Source organism: Talpa europaea (assembly GCF_964194135.1).
Source record: "Talpa europaea genome assembly, chromosome: 15".
Taxonomy (NCBI): domain Eukaryota; kingdom Metazoa; phylum Chordata; class Mammalia; order Eulipotyphla; family Talpidae; genus Talpa; species Talpa europaea.
The window spans coordinates 30,183,507-30,199,597 of record NC_140083.1 but is presented as its reverse complement, the minus strand read 5'-3'; the positions used below and the strand labels follow the sequence as shown (position 1 = coordinate 30,199,597).

Genomic DNA, 16,091 nt, shown 5'->3' with positions numbered 1-16,091 from the left:
CAATGCAGAAAATTATGTTTTGGACAATACATTCAGTGATATATGGGCTGGTGAAAATCTAGCCAGGCTTTTCTGCATGAAATGGATATAAGCAAGGAGTGACAAGGAAGAAAAATCAACTGACTTGAGAATCAGTGGTAACATGTCTGTTTTACTTTATCATTTGAGTAGGATTAAAACTCTGGTTTAAAAAAACTTCCAATTTTAGAGTTCATCTTCTGAATCTTGATCATAAATTTTCTGAGGTTGTCTCTTAATATTGATTACCAGATCAATGGTTAAAATTTTTGTCAAACACTGAATAACTGAGGTTAATAACTGGTATTTACCAGCTACTGATTCCAAACCTGTGTGATTGCTGACCATGGGTTGATTGGTTTGCAGTGCATGGACAGCTCTGACATATATTTGTGGAAAGCTGTTATTTCCTTTCTTAGACTTGTAGAGGATTCTGGGAATGCTTAAGAGTGCATTAGCTATCATCATACTAACAACCATGGTTTCTTCTGATTGCTGGCAGCTTTTGGCATAGTTGGCAAGATAGTAATGTAACAAGATCTCAAAATTACCACCCACTGGCAAAACACAACCTGCCGGTATAGATGAGAAGCAGTAACTCTGGAAAGAACACGTATCCAGTGACTCATCTCTCACTGGTAACATGCTCCCCTTGATAGCAGTTTCTGTGACCTTCAAATTTTCATAAGAAATTTCAATTCTAGTGCCTTCTGTTGTTGAATTAGCAAGAGAATTACTCTCAACTGGTTCAGGGTCATCAATTACCCTGGTTTTTTTTTGAGAGAAACACCTCACTTTTTCATCAGTCTGGTGAATATCTGTTGATATCACTTTTGGGGTTGAACAAGGAGTGTATGTTTTTAATTCTATGCTTGGAACTACCAAATCTGAATATACTTTTAAATATGTTTCAATTTTTGCCTGTTCATTTTTGTTCTTTACAATCACATCTTCATCTGGCCTTTGTACCGAGTCATTAAACGTTTCTAGTAGTTGATCACTTTTTCTACTATCCTTATAAGTAAAAAGACCTGATATATAATTTTGGTCACCAGCTGGTGTCACATAGTTTAGATCAAGGCCTTTAAATAACTGCCGAAGCATTTTAAAAGCTCCATGTAAAGCATCCTTATGTTGTTCAACAAGACCCTGCACTGGTCCACAAAGAACTACAAAGTGTGGTATAAATGAACATGTGCTAATCAGACCAAGATGAACATACCTTTTAGATCGAAGGACAAGGGGCTTACAAAATTTCACCAATGCACAGTTAGAGATTTCAGACTGTAAAGAGGCCTGTGGTGATATAAAGGGAGAAAGACCAATGATCCTTTGGATTAGAGAAACTTCTTCAGCTGATAAACATTCCACCACTGATATGCCATTCAATCCTGCATAATAAATAACTAAGTCTGGTTGTTTCACACTAGATAGGAGCAATTTTATATTCTGCTTCTGTAAATGTTTCATTATTGCTTTTGTCCTTTCTGTAATCCACAATTGAGATGTCTGAAACTGAGCTTCTGAATTTAGAATAAATTCTGATCCAGAAGATGAAAAAAGAGGTTGAATGGTATCTGTTACTATCACTAGGCTCATTTCACCATCTGCTGGACAGTACACAGAAAAGTCTCTGTGAAGCACAAGTCCATCTATGATCCTGGAATCTGAAACAGGAAGGCCAGTAACACCAATGTTCAACTCTACAAAACAGTCATCCACTAACTCAAATACTTCTTCAAACCCCCTCTCACAAGCCATACACTTGAAAAAGTAGTCACTCATCAATTGTGAAATAAAGTTTTGATTATTTCTTCCTACTCTTCCACAAAAGTATGCATCTAAGAGCAAGTTTAAAGAGCTCCTACACAATGTTTTCTCTTTAGTGGATGAAGGAAAAACAGACAAAAAGTGTTTACTTAAGTACTGGTCCATAATGCAATCTAATATTTGTGTCTGAAAGATTAGAAAAGCTTGGGAAATGAGTTTCCACTGACAACAATTTTTCCAATATCTTCCATGGGTTTGAATATTTTTGGAAATCAAAGAATCCTTCTCTTTGTCTGTGACTGCATGAAGTCCTCTGAGCAAATGGCAGAGAAAGATAATGTATGTTTTAGCACCATCTCCTGTTTTTCGTAGATGACTGGAAACACATGCCACTATCATCCTGTACAAAAAAAAAAAGAAAGTAACTCAGATTTTCAGTGGGTTGCCTTTGTACATCTGGATCATGTTGAAAATGTCTTCACAGCTATAGACATAAATGGAAAATAGATTCCCTCTGATTTCTCCTTAGTTTTCCCTTTTTCAAGTTACTTTGTTTTATTTCAATATTCTAGGGTGGGGTGCAGCAGAGAGAACAAGAACAGCTTTTCCAGGAATAGCCTCAAGGGTCAAAAATCCAGGCAAACAGTCTGGGATACCCGGCTATGGACTGCAGCGTGGATCGTGAATACCTGGCTATGGGATGCTCTAATGGGCTGGAGTGGGGGGATGCAGGTCCTAGGCGAAGGAAAGCCCTAATGGGCTGGAGGGCGGGTCGCGGGTACCTGGCTATGGGATGCTCTAAATGTAGCGCCCCCAAGAGGCGGCCTCCATCTCGACTGAGCAGCACTTCGCCGGTGGGCTTCGTACACAAGACCTGACGCCCGTCGGGCCCCAAGGAGCCGCTCACGATGGTTTCCAGCACCTCCGCCACCTGCAAGGCCGCTTTCAAAGACCCCGCAACTGCCATACCCCAGGGTTCAGGCGGCTTCGGGCGCCCGCTGGCGGAACCCTAGGAATGCGGGTCGGGGGCGCGTCGGGCACGGCTAGGACGGAAGGGGCGGGGAGGAAACCGGAAGTCCCGGCCACTCGACTTCTCCATTGGGTGTGGGGGCTGCTTTTCCACTCGCTCAGCGGAACAGCCCCGCGGTTCTGCCAGTTGGGGGCAGCAGGGGGTGCCCGAGAGCCGGCCAGATAGGAAAGCGGCCTGGACTTCCGGGAGTTGTCTCCGGAGCGGAAGCCCCGAGTTCTGCCCGATTCCCAGCGGTGAATTCATTTCCCTTCAGTGGTTTCGTCCTCCGTCTCCCAGGAAACTGCAAACCGAGGGCGGCGCGAAACCTCTCGTTGGATCGGGCGTCAGTGACGGGATGCAGGACACGTGGGAAGGCCTGGCTACCGTCGCAGGCTGCACGCTTTCTGCTTTCCGCAGGGGCTTTGCCACTTATTTTCTGGGCTCATGTTATCACTGAAACCCTGGCCACGTCGGTTTTTCCTAGCTAGCGGGTAGGTGTGAAGACTTAACCACACTGGTAATGAATAGCATGCTTTAAAGAGGCTATTAAAGCATCAGATTATGCTTTAATCCGTGGCCTCAGATCATGGGATATGATCCAGTGTCAGGAAAAAACAGGCAGAGGACATACTTGTTTCATATTATTTAAACTCCCTCTCTTGATGAAATGGTAGCTCTGCTATTTAATCAGTGACATTCAGTAAGCTGTTTTGTCTGCACCTTTCTCATCTTTAAATAAAAGTGAGTAGGTCTGCGAAAGAAAAATCTTTAATATAAAGTTCTGGGGAGAGTAAGAATCTTTACAAAGCATCGTTTTTTGGCATGGTGGCTGGCATCTACAAAACATTCTTAAATATAAAACACGTAATAATTTTACGTTACTGTGACCTGACATGGTTGTCCACTACTTACTTCCACAAGAAAGTAGTATTTTGGAAGGTGCCAGAGCACAATACAGGCTACCTCCTAGTGTGTGGTCATTGAGAAAATTATCTTTGTAGATGTCTCATTGAGGTGGAACAGTAAGAAGTTGCTTTTCTTACCCTTTAACCTTATGCATGTGACAGGAGAAACCTGTAAGCTCCCCACTCTACAGCCCTCCAATTAATAAGACAGAACCAAGTAACTGTTAGCTTGAAGAAAATGGACATAGAATGGGAGGGGCACAGGGAAAAGGATAATGAAGGAAAAGAGGAAAACCAGAGAGGTATGACTTCTTATATAACTCATGTTAACTCAGTATGACTAGTAGGTGATTTGAAGGGAAAAACTTTTTCATATGGGGTTGGTATATATGCTTAATAGTTCTTCGTTGTTGAATCAATATAGATTCATGCAGTGGGTTATTCCAAACATTTAAAAGTGAAGTGCTGTATTCAGTTCCATTTAACTGTACATTAGAAAAAGAATGGATATTGAAGTCAGACATGGATGTGTTTACTATCAGTCTTACTATATACCTTTTGCAATCACCTTGTCTGAGCTTCAGTCTTCATCCATAAAAATCTAGCTAACTCCCACTTATCTTAAGGTTATGAGTTTTCAAGAGTGAATATAAAGCACCAAATATACCAGAGGGGTGCCAACTGTTAAATCCCTTCCAAGTCCTTTACCATACTTCACAACTAACTACCACCACAAAATAAAAATCAGGAATAAGTAATTTGGTCACCATATGTTCTATTCAAAATCATTTGACCACAGAGTCTGTTCTTTTTAAAATTTTATTTAGAATGCCTACTTGTAGAAGTTAGCATAATTTTACAGATTAGAAAAATTCAATGCTTTTGTCTCTGCAAACATTTATAGTAGGTTAGGAATAATAGATTATAAATGTAATACATTACAAAACAATAGCCTATAACTATCTGTACATTTACTACGCACCTTAAAGAAAAGAATTTGACAGTGTGCTATACTTACACTGCAGATAACATACTTTTATTCTATTATACAAAACTGACCAGTGGTAGTGTTTGAATTTATAAATGGCCATTAAACAAGATATTTAATTTAGATGTATATTTAGCATGCTAAAAAGTGAAAACATTTTTCAACTGAAGTTCTGTGGCTCATCAGTTCAAATGTTTTGTGGCATTTTTCTTTAAGTAAATTTCAGTATTGTAATACTAAAATAATTTTACATGATAAATGCAGAAAGATAAAATTTTCTCAGTATTTTAGAAAGTATATTCACATTCATTTTGTCATGGGTTTCTTGTGGCTCTCCTAAATATGTCAGTCATAGTAAGGAGACACTGGTCCTATACAATTTAACAGTCCATCTTCAATTAAAAACTGTAACAAAACACTATGTTAAGAGTAACAAAAGGTAAACTGAATATATTAAGTTCACACTATAGGTAAACAAAATGAAAACAAATTACGTAATAGTGGCAGGTTATACATTTTAAAGTCTTCTTTTTCCTCGTAGTCAAATAAGATAGAAGTTGAAATGTAAACTTAATTATTTGTGTTTCCTCCCATTGGTTCAAACTGGAAAATCTGGTGTAAATGTAACTTTAGTATCTTATTTCTGTACATTTAACATAATTCAAAATAATCCATAGCTTCATGTATGGTTCATCAAAAATGCCAACTCCAACAAAAAAGCCAAAAATATATTCACTGCTCACTAGAAATGATAGCCACTGGAAAAAATGGAGTTTATACATTTGTTCTTAAATATTTAAGATAGTCTTCAAAAAGTTAAAACTGCTTTCCACAGAATTTTGTGTGTATATGGCACAAGTTGACACCCAAAAACAGTGTGAATTCCATAGAAAAGGCACTGTTTACAATACTTAGAATAATCTGACAAGTCTACATCAATGATAGTCTGAGTGAAGAATATACTTGAAATAGGTAAATAGACAAACCCTTATAAAAGTATTACTGTTTAAATATAACTATATAAAAGGAAATAAAGTGACACAGAAAAATGACCCTTTATGACAATTAAGCCTATAAACACTTTGAATCATATAGTTCTGTAACACAAAAATGACAAAAAGTATTTTCTTAAAGGCACAAATGCGTGAATACTAAATGAGGGTTCTATTTTAGAAGGCCAACTTTTTCAATGGAATGGTGACAAAGATTACACTGTACCTTTATAAGTGATACAAAAAAAGTACTGAAATGAATTACAAATAAAATATCTATTGCTGAAACATTTTTTTCACATGTCCTATTTGTTTTTTTCTTGGGCCAGCTACATCTCATTAAAGGGTGTATAAATGAAGGCATTGTACATTTAACAACTAAAGCAGAAGTGCACATGACAGTAATTATTTGAATTTTCATGTGAAAAAATAAACTTTTGATCAAATGAAAAATTCATAACTTCTTAAATTCTTAAAGGTCGTAAGGTCTTAAATCCTAGAAAAACCATTATGAAACTTTCAGACAACTGGGAAGTGTAAATCACAATTTTTATGAATCCACGTGGGAAGGAAGATTAATCTCAGGTAGAGAACATTCAAAGTCAATTTTACATGTATGGCTAAATACAAAGTTTAATTATGTGTTTAAAGAACTCACTACTTTGTCTAGTGTAAGCACTGATCTAAAATTAAGCCATCAATTCCTGAGTTTTGTGTTCAGTTCACAGAAAGGATCTCACACAACTGAAAGCACAAGAGGGCTGTTAGAGTAGATATCTGCTCCTAGGATGGAAGAAACTATCATGAGTAACCCTGCTTAAGTAGTTTTTGACTCCTTGGATAATAAGAACCCTATAGAGAACATTTTAAAATAAAGAAAATGACCACCTTTCCAGTCTTAGAAGATACCCATGCAAATAAACACTAGTTTAGACCAAAGGAAATAACAAATGTAGGTAAGACCAAAACCTCAAAGGGGTTTGACTATCAAAAATTTTTTAAGTTTTCAATATTTAATGATGGAATGGTTTTTGTGATTAGCCAATCTAGTTCTTTGTAATATAAGTTAATACTAATTTGAACCATAAAAAGATCAAATTGTACAGTATTTACAAATATATCAATGAATAGGCAGTTGAGCATAAAATTGACAACAGAAAGTACAAAAATTATAAGTATGAAACATAAACAAAACACCCATCTATTGTAACGTAGTCATTATTATATCTGTATTTATACTGGGTGTAAGTACACCTTATTTATGTTTTCATCAATTTAAAAATTATTTTCACACATATGGGATACAGCACTGGCTTGCCGAAAGGACTCCTAAAAACCTATGGTTATTTAAAATAGCTATATTGGTTAGGGAGGGGAAAAGTCAGGCTCTTTTTAAATCACTTGCAATTTTCATAATTTAGCAATCATTCCTTGATTTTATATTTATCATGATGTAAATAGCTGATTATAACTACTAGCATCTCACAGTTACCTTTTATTCAAAGGCAAATATAGCCAGAGCAATTATTTTCTCTAACCTTTATTTTCCTTAATAACCATTTCAGGATTCTACGCTATATTTTAGGAACATGTTCCTAAGCTTACCTACATTTGCAGACCCTGCTTTAGAGGACTATAAATATTTATGTAAAAATGTAAGTTAAAATACTAAGCTGAAAAACAAAACTTAGGGAAAAGTTTGCCTGAGCCTGAACAAAAAGAATCTTCAAGAACCATAGTTTTGCCACAGAATGAAGTTACTAAGAACAAATGAGGACAATCAAGAATTGAACTTCAGAACTTGATGCTTTTCTTTGATGCTCAACTTATTGCACATTTTAAAGAAACAATTTAATGTACACATAAATGCCACCACACAAAATGTCTTATTGCCTTTCTCTTTTTTGACTTTTAGAGTAAAACATTGTTTTTTTTTTTTTCTTTTCTATTCTACATATTCACTGAACACATTAGGGTCTAAATGAATACTAAAATAAGCTTTCATTATGAAAAGAATTACCAGCATTTCATTAACATCTCTAGAATTTGGACCAGCTGACTTAAAAGAAATAAGGTAAAAGGATAGCAATCAATTTTGACAACACTTTTTCAGCAAGTGCTTCTGACGGTAATATACAGAAAGATATAATCAATAGATCAAGTAGCTGCATACCAGTTTTTTATATTGATATACACATACATACATATATACTTGTATCTATAAATATTAAATTCTAGGGATTAAAAAAATCTTGTGTAAACTTTTTAAAAAGTTATAGGCCAACTGTATCCCCCAACATTGTCAATTGTGATCAGGCTTTTTTCTTGCTATTTCTAAGACAACTGAGCTGGATGCTTTGGAAATGATTTTTTTAACAGTTCAGTTACCGAACTATTAAAATGTCTATTATCCCATCATTTCCCATTCTGTAACTCCTTACTGATAAAATTTTTGTGCCTGTTTTATGAAGACAATAGATTACCATATATGTATTTATAATATTGATAGAATTTTTGTTATTAACATTTTAATGCTAGGTCTCAAAACATACTATAAAATAGACTACTGTCAGGTATGCATAAGACACAATTGTGTATATACATGTGGATTTATTATACTCACATGTAGACACAATCTCACAAAAGCTAGAAAGTTTCTGGCACTTAACATACAGCTCACTTTAATAATCAAATAGAATAGCTCTTGTTTAAGGTTAAGGGTAAAAGGTATGAAAGGTCAATACCTCTACATTTATCTCTAAGTTTTTTTTTTGTTTTAGAAATATGGTGATGCTTTAAAGACCAAACCAACTTGAACATTGGTCCCAGGCCAAATCTGATTATTCCAGTTCATTGAGTCTACTGGAAAGAACTTCTACTTAAACATGAAGTTTATTATGACTTGAAGCAAAATCAGGAGGAAAATGATGAAGTAGTCTTTTTGTTGCAGAAAATAATCCGTGGCAGGTGTACTTGAAACGAGATGATTTCGAAGAGTCATAATATTTCTACAAAAATAAGCAACAGTTTTTTTTTTAATTATTTGTGAAAATGTTACCAGAGAACTCACAACTTTATATACGGTCACAGAGCACTTAATTACATTATCTAAACTAGTTCAATCAATTTCTACCATTTGAACAGGGAGCTGATTATGCTATGTGGTGCAATTATTAGCTCTTATCTGAATCCAACTCTATCATACCAAAGGTATTAATGATACACATCCAACATAATTACTAAAGTCTGAAGATGTAGAAAGATACCTATTATCTTTTTTTTTTTTTTTTTTTTTTTTAATAGAGGCATGCTTTATTTATTTGTTTGCTGGTTTGTTTGTTTTTTGTTTATACATGCACTGGGTACAGTCAGAAGCGCGGGAGGGTGAGAGAATTCACCAGAGCCAGAGCGGGGAGCAGAGCAGGCAGAAGGACCGAAGTACACTGCTGAGGGGAGCAGCGGGCGGCAGGAGAGGTCTGCACGCCATGTGGGACCCTCCTCTGGTGGCCGGGGAGCAGCCGGGGATCGAACCGGCGCCGCAGAGGCCGCGGGCAGCTTCGCAACCCAGCGCTCAACCGCTGCGCCACCGGGGAGGCCCGATACCTATTATCTTAATGGTTTTGAAATGAAAATTTTGCTTCTTAGTCAACTAAGATTCTTTCATCTTTTCTTTACAGAAATAGAGGTGGAGTTGGAAAAAAAATCTAAATTCCCCAGGAAAAAAATGATTACTACAACAGAATGCTCTGTAGGCATTTCATTTGCTAGCCAAAATAAAATGTTAATTTAATCATGAAATAAACTGACATTATCCTCATGCCACCCTACATGCTTTTGGCTAAAAAGAGTTGATTAGTGATTTTTATTTTTCTGACTTTTCCTATTAAAGTGTTTTATCAGTATAGGGTTCTTTCTCTTTTCTTTAGGATGCAAACAAGTAGGCTCACTGATTTTATAAATATAATTAAAGATGGAAGCACTCTATATAATGATTGATAACACCAAGATGCTCTGAAGGAGCTCAGAGTCCTAATGGGGCAGACACAAATATACAATAACAACTCTGTAGCGTCTCGAGTAAGTGTTCAAAAGGAGTATGTGCAGAGAGCTATACAAGTTGAGCAGAAGGATAAAAGAACTCTAGAAGGCAAAGGTGAGTGATTAAAAATGTTAACGAAAAGGGTGGCACTTGAGTTTTACCCTGAAAGATAAACAGGGATTTCTTGATGGGCAAGGTGGGAGAAAAGGCAACAAAAGAAGTGTATTCAGTGTGGGCAAAGATCCAAAGAGGGGCCTCCCTGGTGGTGCAAGGGTTAAGATGCAACCTATGAAGCTACCCACAGCCACTGCAGCATGAGTTCGATTCCCGGCCAGCCAGGGAGCTACCCATATGGCACAGGAGACCTCTCCTGAGGTCTCCTGCTGCTCCCCTCAGCCATGTACTTTGGTCAATCTTCCTGTTCTGTTCCCCACTCTGTCTCTGGTGAATCCTCTCACCCTCTGCACCTCTGGCCTGTGCCCCAGCTCTTGTATGCATAAATAAATGAATCTTTAAAAAAAAAAAAGATCCAAAGAGAGCACAGTATATATTCTGGATTTGCAGAAACCACCCCACTTCTACATGTAAAATAACTCTATTCCTAGTATAACTCAGAAGTTAAGAGATATTTCAACTCTACCCTCACAGCTAAGGAAAGCCCCTTCCCAATATTTTAGTGCTGAAAGAATTTCAAGTCTCAGTCTATCTCAGATGACAGCTGTCTAAGTTCTACTTTAGCTTAGCAACATTAGCAATACTATAAAAAGGAAAAGTCTGCACATGATTTCCTACCTAAAAGGATTCTTAACTACTCTTCTGGACTTGAATAGTCATCCTTAGTATATATTACCTTTTAATTTCTTCCTGTGTTTGTTTTATAGATTCGATTGAATTTTGAATGTCTCCCAGTTCTATACCTTTCTTTCTTCTTGTACTTGGTTTTACTGATTGAGCTAAAAAAGACATTTAGAAAGAAGTTAATGAAAATACTGAATGTACTAAACTATAAACAAATCACACTTTAGCTTAATGTCTCTAGTGTAATAATTTTCCAAAGCATTTTTTGTGACTTAAAGATTAATATAATACTAATACTCCGCATTTTTGCAATTTCAAACATATTTCAAAACTAGAACAATACAGATATACTTAAAGTAACCACAAATTAGTTAAATTTTGTATAGCAGTTACACTTTTTTAAGTACTTTTTTAAAGTATTTTTTAAGTACTCAATAAATTTTAGTTAATACATTATAGGTAATATAGTGAAATGGAGAAGAGAGTGAATTAAGGAGCCAAAATATCCATATATATATAAGGCAGGGTGGGAGAACTTGGGTAGGTTAACCTGTCTGTGGGGTGGGTTAATCTGTCTGTGTCTCAATTTCTTTTTCTGTAGAAAGGGAACAAAACAAAGTACACTGGTACTATGTTATGCCTGCTTTTAAACCTTAATTCACTTTATTCCTTTTCTACTTCATTAACTCTACCCCACCCACATTCTTCAACCCTAGACTGCTGTCATCCAATAGAAATCCTTAAGCAAGATTCTTCTAAGAACTGTCCTCAAACTGAATTCAGTTGCCCCATCTATATAAATTCTTTATTATTTGTCATCTTCTAATTTTCTGGCATTTATCATTAATTCCCCTTTACTATTATCTGAGCTCCTGTGAGCTTAGTAGAAACTATGGCTTCAAGTTTTTTCATTTTCTCATAAGGACTAAGACATCACCTTAATCCTTTTTTGATTAAATCTCAATGTATTTCAAGATAGTTTACATATTCTCTGGCTTGAATAAGAGTGGCACTAATTTAGTCCATAATTCTCATAATTATATTTTTACTAATTTGTGACTTTAAACATTATAATAATTCAGAGAATGGAAAACTTTTTGAAGCCTGGAACTGAGCTCAAAGCCCAAAAAATGCTTCCTAAATTGAATCTAGGAAATCATTAAATAAGAAGGCATAAGAGCTGGTGCTGCAATATGGCTCTTAACCTGAGTGCTTCCCCAGTTTTCATTTCCCTTTACATATGGCCTGGTCTTGAAACTTACCTATAGTCTAAAATACCTTCTTTTGCACCCTACTCCTGCCTCCACCAATACTCTTATACGTCTTCTTAAATTAATATGAAAAAACATTTTTATGTATCATACATAGTGTAGTAATATTTTTTAACAAAATCAGACTTACAGTGAACAGTCTGCAGTAAATATTTTTACCTTCACTTCCAGAGGAGTCCTGGATATCAGGTTCTGGGGAGGAATAGCCTTTTGCCACCTTCTTCTGTTGCCTAGTTGGCTTATGTTTCATTTTGGGGACATTAACCTGAAAAAAAAAAATCACACTATCATGTTAATTTGCATAATTAAAAAATTAATGACAAATGTAGAACTGTCAAAACTACCTATTCATGGTTCATAATATTTAGATATAAAAACAGGGCCTCCCCGGTGTGCAGCGGGTTGAACTCAGCGCTATGAAGCTGTCCACAGCTGTGAAGCTGTCCTCTCTAGCGCTGGTTTGATTCCCAGCTGGCCAGGGAGATTCCCACATGGCGTGCCCGCTGCTCCTCTCAGCAGTGTATTTCAGTTCTTCTGCCTGTTCTGCTCCCTGCTCTTTCTCTGGTGAATTCTCTCACCCGCCCGTGCCTCTGGTACCCCAGTGCTTGTATAAATAAATAAATCTTAAAAAAAAAAAAAACAAAGATGACAATAGTTTAAAACCTAATAAACAAGATGTGATATGCAACCAAATTATTTTAATTTTAATAACATTAGCTTCACAAACACCTAAAAAGTATAAAACTAAACAATGCAGAGTTCTCACTCACTCTTAACCCCTACTTATCCAATTTCTCTCACATTAAAAAGCACTTACTTCTAGTACTTTGTAGATCCTTTAAGAGACATTTTCATGCATACACAAATATAAATATAGCCCCACCAACTTTCTAACTGCAGCAGTTAGCACTAGTTAAATGTTAAATAACCGTGTTTTAAAATCATAATATTATTTCCAACAAGAAATGGTGTTGGCTTTCCAATATATTTATTTATTTTTAATAATGTATGGATAATATAAAAACATAATGGAAATGAAATTTTTCAGAGCACTACTTGACTTACCAAAAGTATCTGTGTGCATATATAAGATTCAAAATTTTATTAAACCATTAACTAAGACTAAATTTTCCTTAGAATATATAAACTGTAGACTATCCTACTACTAGGCTGGCAATTTTGGTAGTTAATACCAAATAAAAAAGTGCAAACACAAGAGAAAAAAACATTATCAGAAAGGAAAGATAATTAATATGCTTAGCAAAACAGGGAACCCAGTAGTCACAAATCTTTAAAACTCTGTTCTTTACTGTTAACTGTTCACAAAACAAATTTCCCACAGTTATCTGATTCACTGCAGAATTTTGCAATATCTTATATATGTGCTTAAAATTAAAACTTCCATAATTTATTATAGAAAATAAATAAATAGGCAGGCCTTGGATTCAGCTTACGCTATGCCCTCCTACTTCAAGTCAGAGAAACTTGAACTTGAAGGGAAATTTTATAACATTTACAATCCAAGTCCACATTCTTAGAGTAGGTTCAAACTGAAGATTGATAAAGACTGGTGTGAAGGTTTTTAATATCACAAAGGTGTTAGCAATATATCAGCACACAAAGATCTATTGTGATTAATGAACTACTTTTAGGAGGAAATACAAATGTTCTGTCTCATCATTCTAGTTTTATTACAAGAAGAAACAAAACTAAAATTTTGAATTTCTAAATTATGATAATATGGAATCATACAATATTAGTTCTTTTGTGTTTCACTTAGTGTATAATATAGTCTAAGCTCATTCAGGTCATGATATGCAGCAAAATTTCATTTCTCTTTTACTGCTGAAAGATATTCCATAGCAAGTATATACTATGTTTTGTTTATCCATCTATTGACGGACAATTGAATTGTTTTTCCTTTAGACTATTATGAATAATACAGAAAGACCATTTGTGTACAGGTATCTATTTGAGTGCTTATTTTCAATTCTTTTGTAGTGGAATTGCTGGACCATGTGGCAATTCTGTTTTTAACTTTCAGAGGAACAACAAAATTGTCTTCCACAGCAGCAACACCATTTTATATTCCCACAAGGAATACAGTAAACTTCCTCAGCTTTTGTTTATCTTGGAATTTCTTAATTTCCTCCCCATTTTTGAAGGATAGATTGTATATAGGACAATTCTTTTCTTCTAGCACTTTAAACATGTCATATCTCATACCTTCTAACCTCTATGGTTTCTCATAAGAAGTTGGTTATTTTTTTTTAATCTTTTTTTTTCTTTAAAGATTTATTTATTTATTTATACAAGCACTGGGTACAGTCAGAAGCGTGGGAGGGTGAGAGAATTCACCAGAGCCAGAATGGGGAGCAGAACAGGCACACCCACGAAATACACTGCTGAGGGGAGCAGCGAGCATGGCAGGAGAGGTCTGTCGCGCCATGTGGGACTCTCCCTGTGGCAGGGGATCAAACTGGTGCTGCAGAGGCTGCGGGCAGCTTTGCAGCCCAGCGCTCAACCGATGCACCACCAGGGGAGGCCCATGAGAAATTGGTTATTAATCCTACAGAGACTCCCCGCAATATAATTAGTTGCTTCTTTCTTGTTACTTTCAAGATTCTTTTTTCCCCTCTTTGTCTTCTGACAGTTTGCTTACAGTGTCTTGGTTTAAGTCTCTGAGCTTATCCTACCTTGAGTTTATTGAGTTTCTTTTAATGTGAGGAGTTTTCTTTCTTCAAATGTTCTTGTACTCCTCTGTCTTTTCTTTCTGGGACTCCAACATTGCATTTAATTCACTCAGTGGTGTCTGATAGGTCCCTCAGACTCCATTCACTTTTGTTTATTCTCTTTTCTTTCTCTTCCTCAGACTAGATAATTTCAATTGTCTTATCTCCACACTTGCTGATTCTTCTTCTTTTTTTTTTTTTTTTTTAAGATTCATTCATTTATGCATACATGAGCCAGGGTACATGCCAGAGATACAGAAGGTGAGAGAATTCACCAGAGACAGAGCGGGGAAGAGAACAGGCAGACTGACTGAAATACAATGGGCGAGACAGGAGAGGTCCGCCGCGCCACTTGGGCCGCTCCCTAGCAGCCCGGGGATTGAACTTATGCTGCAGTGGCTGCAAATTGCTTCATAGTGCAGTGTGCCACGAGGGAGGCCCCTGATTCTTTCTTATGCCTGTCTGATTCTACTGTTGAATATCTCTCTGAATATTTCATTTCAGTCATTATGCTCCAGAATTTGCTTTGTATTAATTTCTCTTATTGATATTTCCATTTTGTTTATACATCATTTTCTTGATTTTCTTTAGTTCACTGTTTCTTTTACATCCTTGAGTATATTTAAGATAGCTTTTTAAGTATTTGTCTAGTAAATGTGGTGTTTAGACTTCATCAGGGATTGTTTCTATTTTGTTCCCTTTAGTGGGTCATGCTTTACTGTTTCTTCATGTTTTGTAATTCTTCATTGAAAACTCAACATCTGAAAAATCATAATGTGGTAAATCTCTAATCAGATTTTCCATCTTCCCCAGGGTTGCTATTCTCTTGTTTGTCAAAGGCTACCAAACTTTATTTGTTCAATGAATTTCACAAATTATTTTTGCAAAGAGTTCCTTGTTATGCATTGTCATTGCATTTTCTGTTCCATAGCTCTTGTTCAGCAAGTATTTTGATAAGAGATTTCCTTGAACACAGTAAACAGATAAAGATAAAAAACAAAAACAAAAACTAATTAACAGTGTCCAATCTTAGCAGACTTCTGCGTAGGGGCACTTCTACTATACTTAATTAGGTTTTTACCAAACCTAGATATTAGTCTGAGGTGAAAGTTTACAGTTTTTTATTTTTTTAGTAATTAGTTTTTAAAGTATCCCAACTGAACAGTTTAAATGGAATATCTTTTTTAAAATTTTATTGTATATATTTTTTATATCATTTTTCATTTTTGCACAACGTATGCATTTTCATTTTGGTTCTAGTCCCCATACAATTCCCACCACCCTTGTTTTGATCCTACTCCCTTCTCCCCACCCCCTGTAGTGTGTCTCTGGCTTATAGTTGCTTGTTGATTTTGATTTTTACTTTATTATAATTAGTCTTTTTCCTGGTCCCTTATTTAGGTTTTCTAAATTCCTGCTATGAGTGAGACCATCTGGTATTTTTTTTTTTTAAAGATTTATTTATTTATACAAGCAGTGGGTACAGTCAGAAGCGCGGGAGGGTGAGAAAATTCACCAGAGCCAGAGTGGGGAACAGAACAGGCAGAATGACGAAATACACTGCTGAGG

The 16,091-nt window shown here is 35.9% G+C and overlaps 2 protein-coding genes across 2 annotated transcripts in view; both read right to left on the bottom strand.

The window, feature by feature from the left end:
• Positions 1-204: 204 nt before the first annotated feature.
• On the bottom strand, positions 205-2,793 carry BBS10 (Bardet-Biedl syndrome 10; the record flags this gene model as incomplete). The annotated part of the gene is made up of 2 exons (XM_084254963.1): positions 2,571-2,793; positions 205-2,188 (listed from the first exon to the last, which is right to left on the bottom strand). The coding sequence occupies exons 1-2, from the start codon at positions 2,753-2,755 to the stop codon at positions 205-207; spliced, it is 2,169 nt and encodes a 722-aa protein (XP_084111089.1). The 5' UTR covers positions 2,756-2,793.
• A 5,764-nt stretch (positions 2,794-8,557) lies between these two features.
• Positions 8,558-16,091, bottom strand: part of OSBPL8 (oxysterol binding protein like 8) — a gene marked incomplete at its 3' end in the record, with an annotated part of 79,517 nt that continues 71,983 nt past the window's right edge. Inside the window, 3 exon segments of the mRNA XM_084255896.1 lie at positions 8,558-8,690; positions 10,572-10,674; positions 11,950-12,055. Of these exon segments, the coding sequence (XP_084112022.1) occupies positions 8,558-8,690; positions 10,572-10,674; positions 11,950-12,055 (342 nt within the window).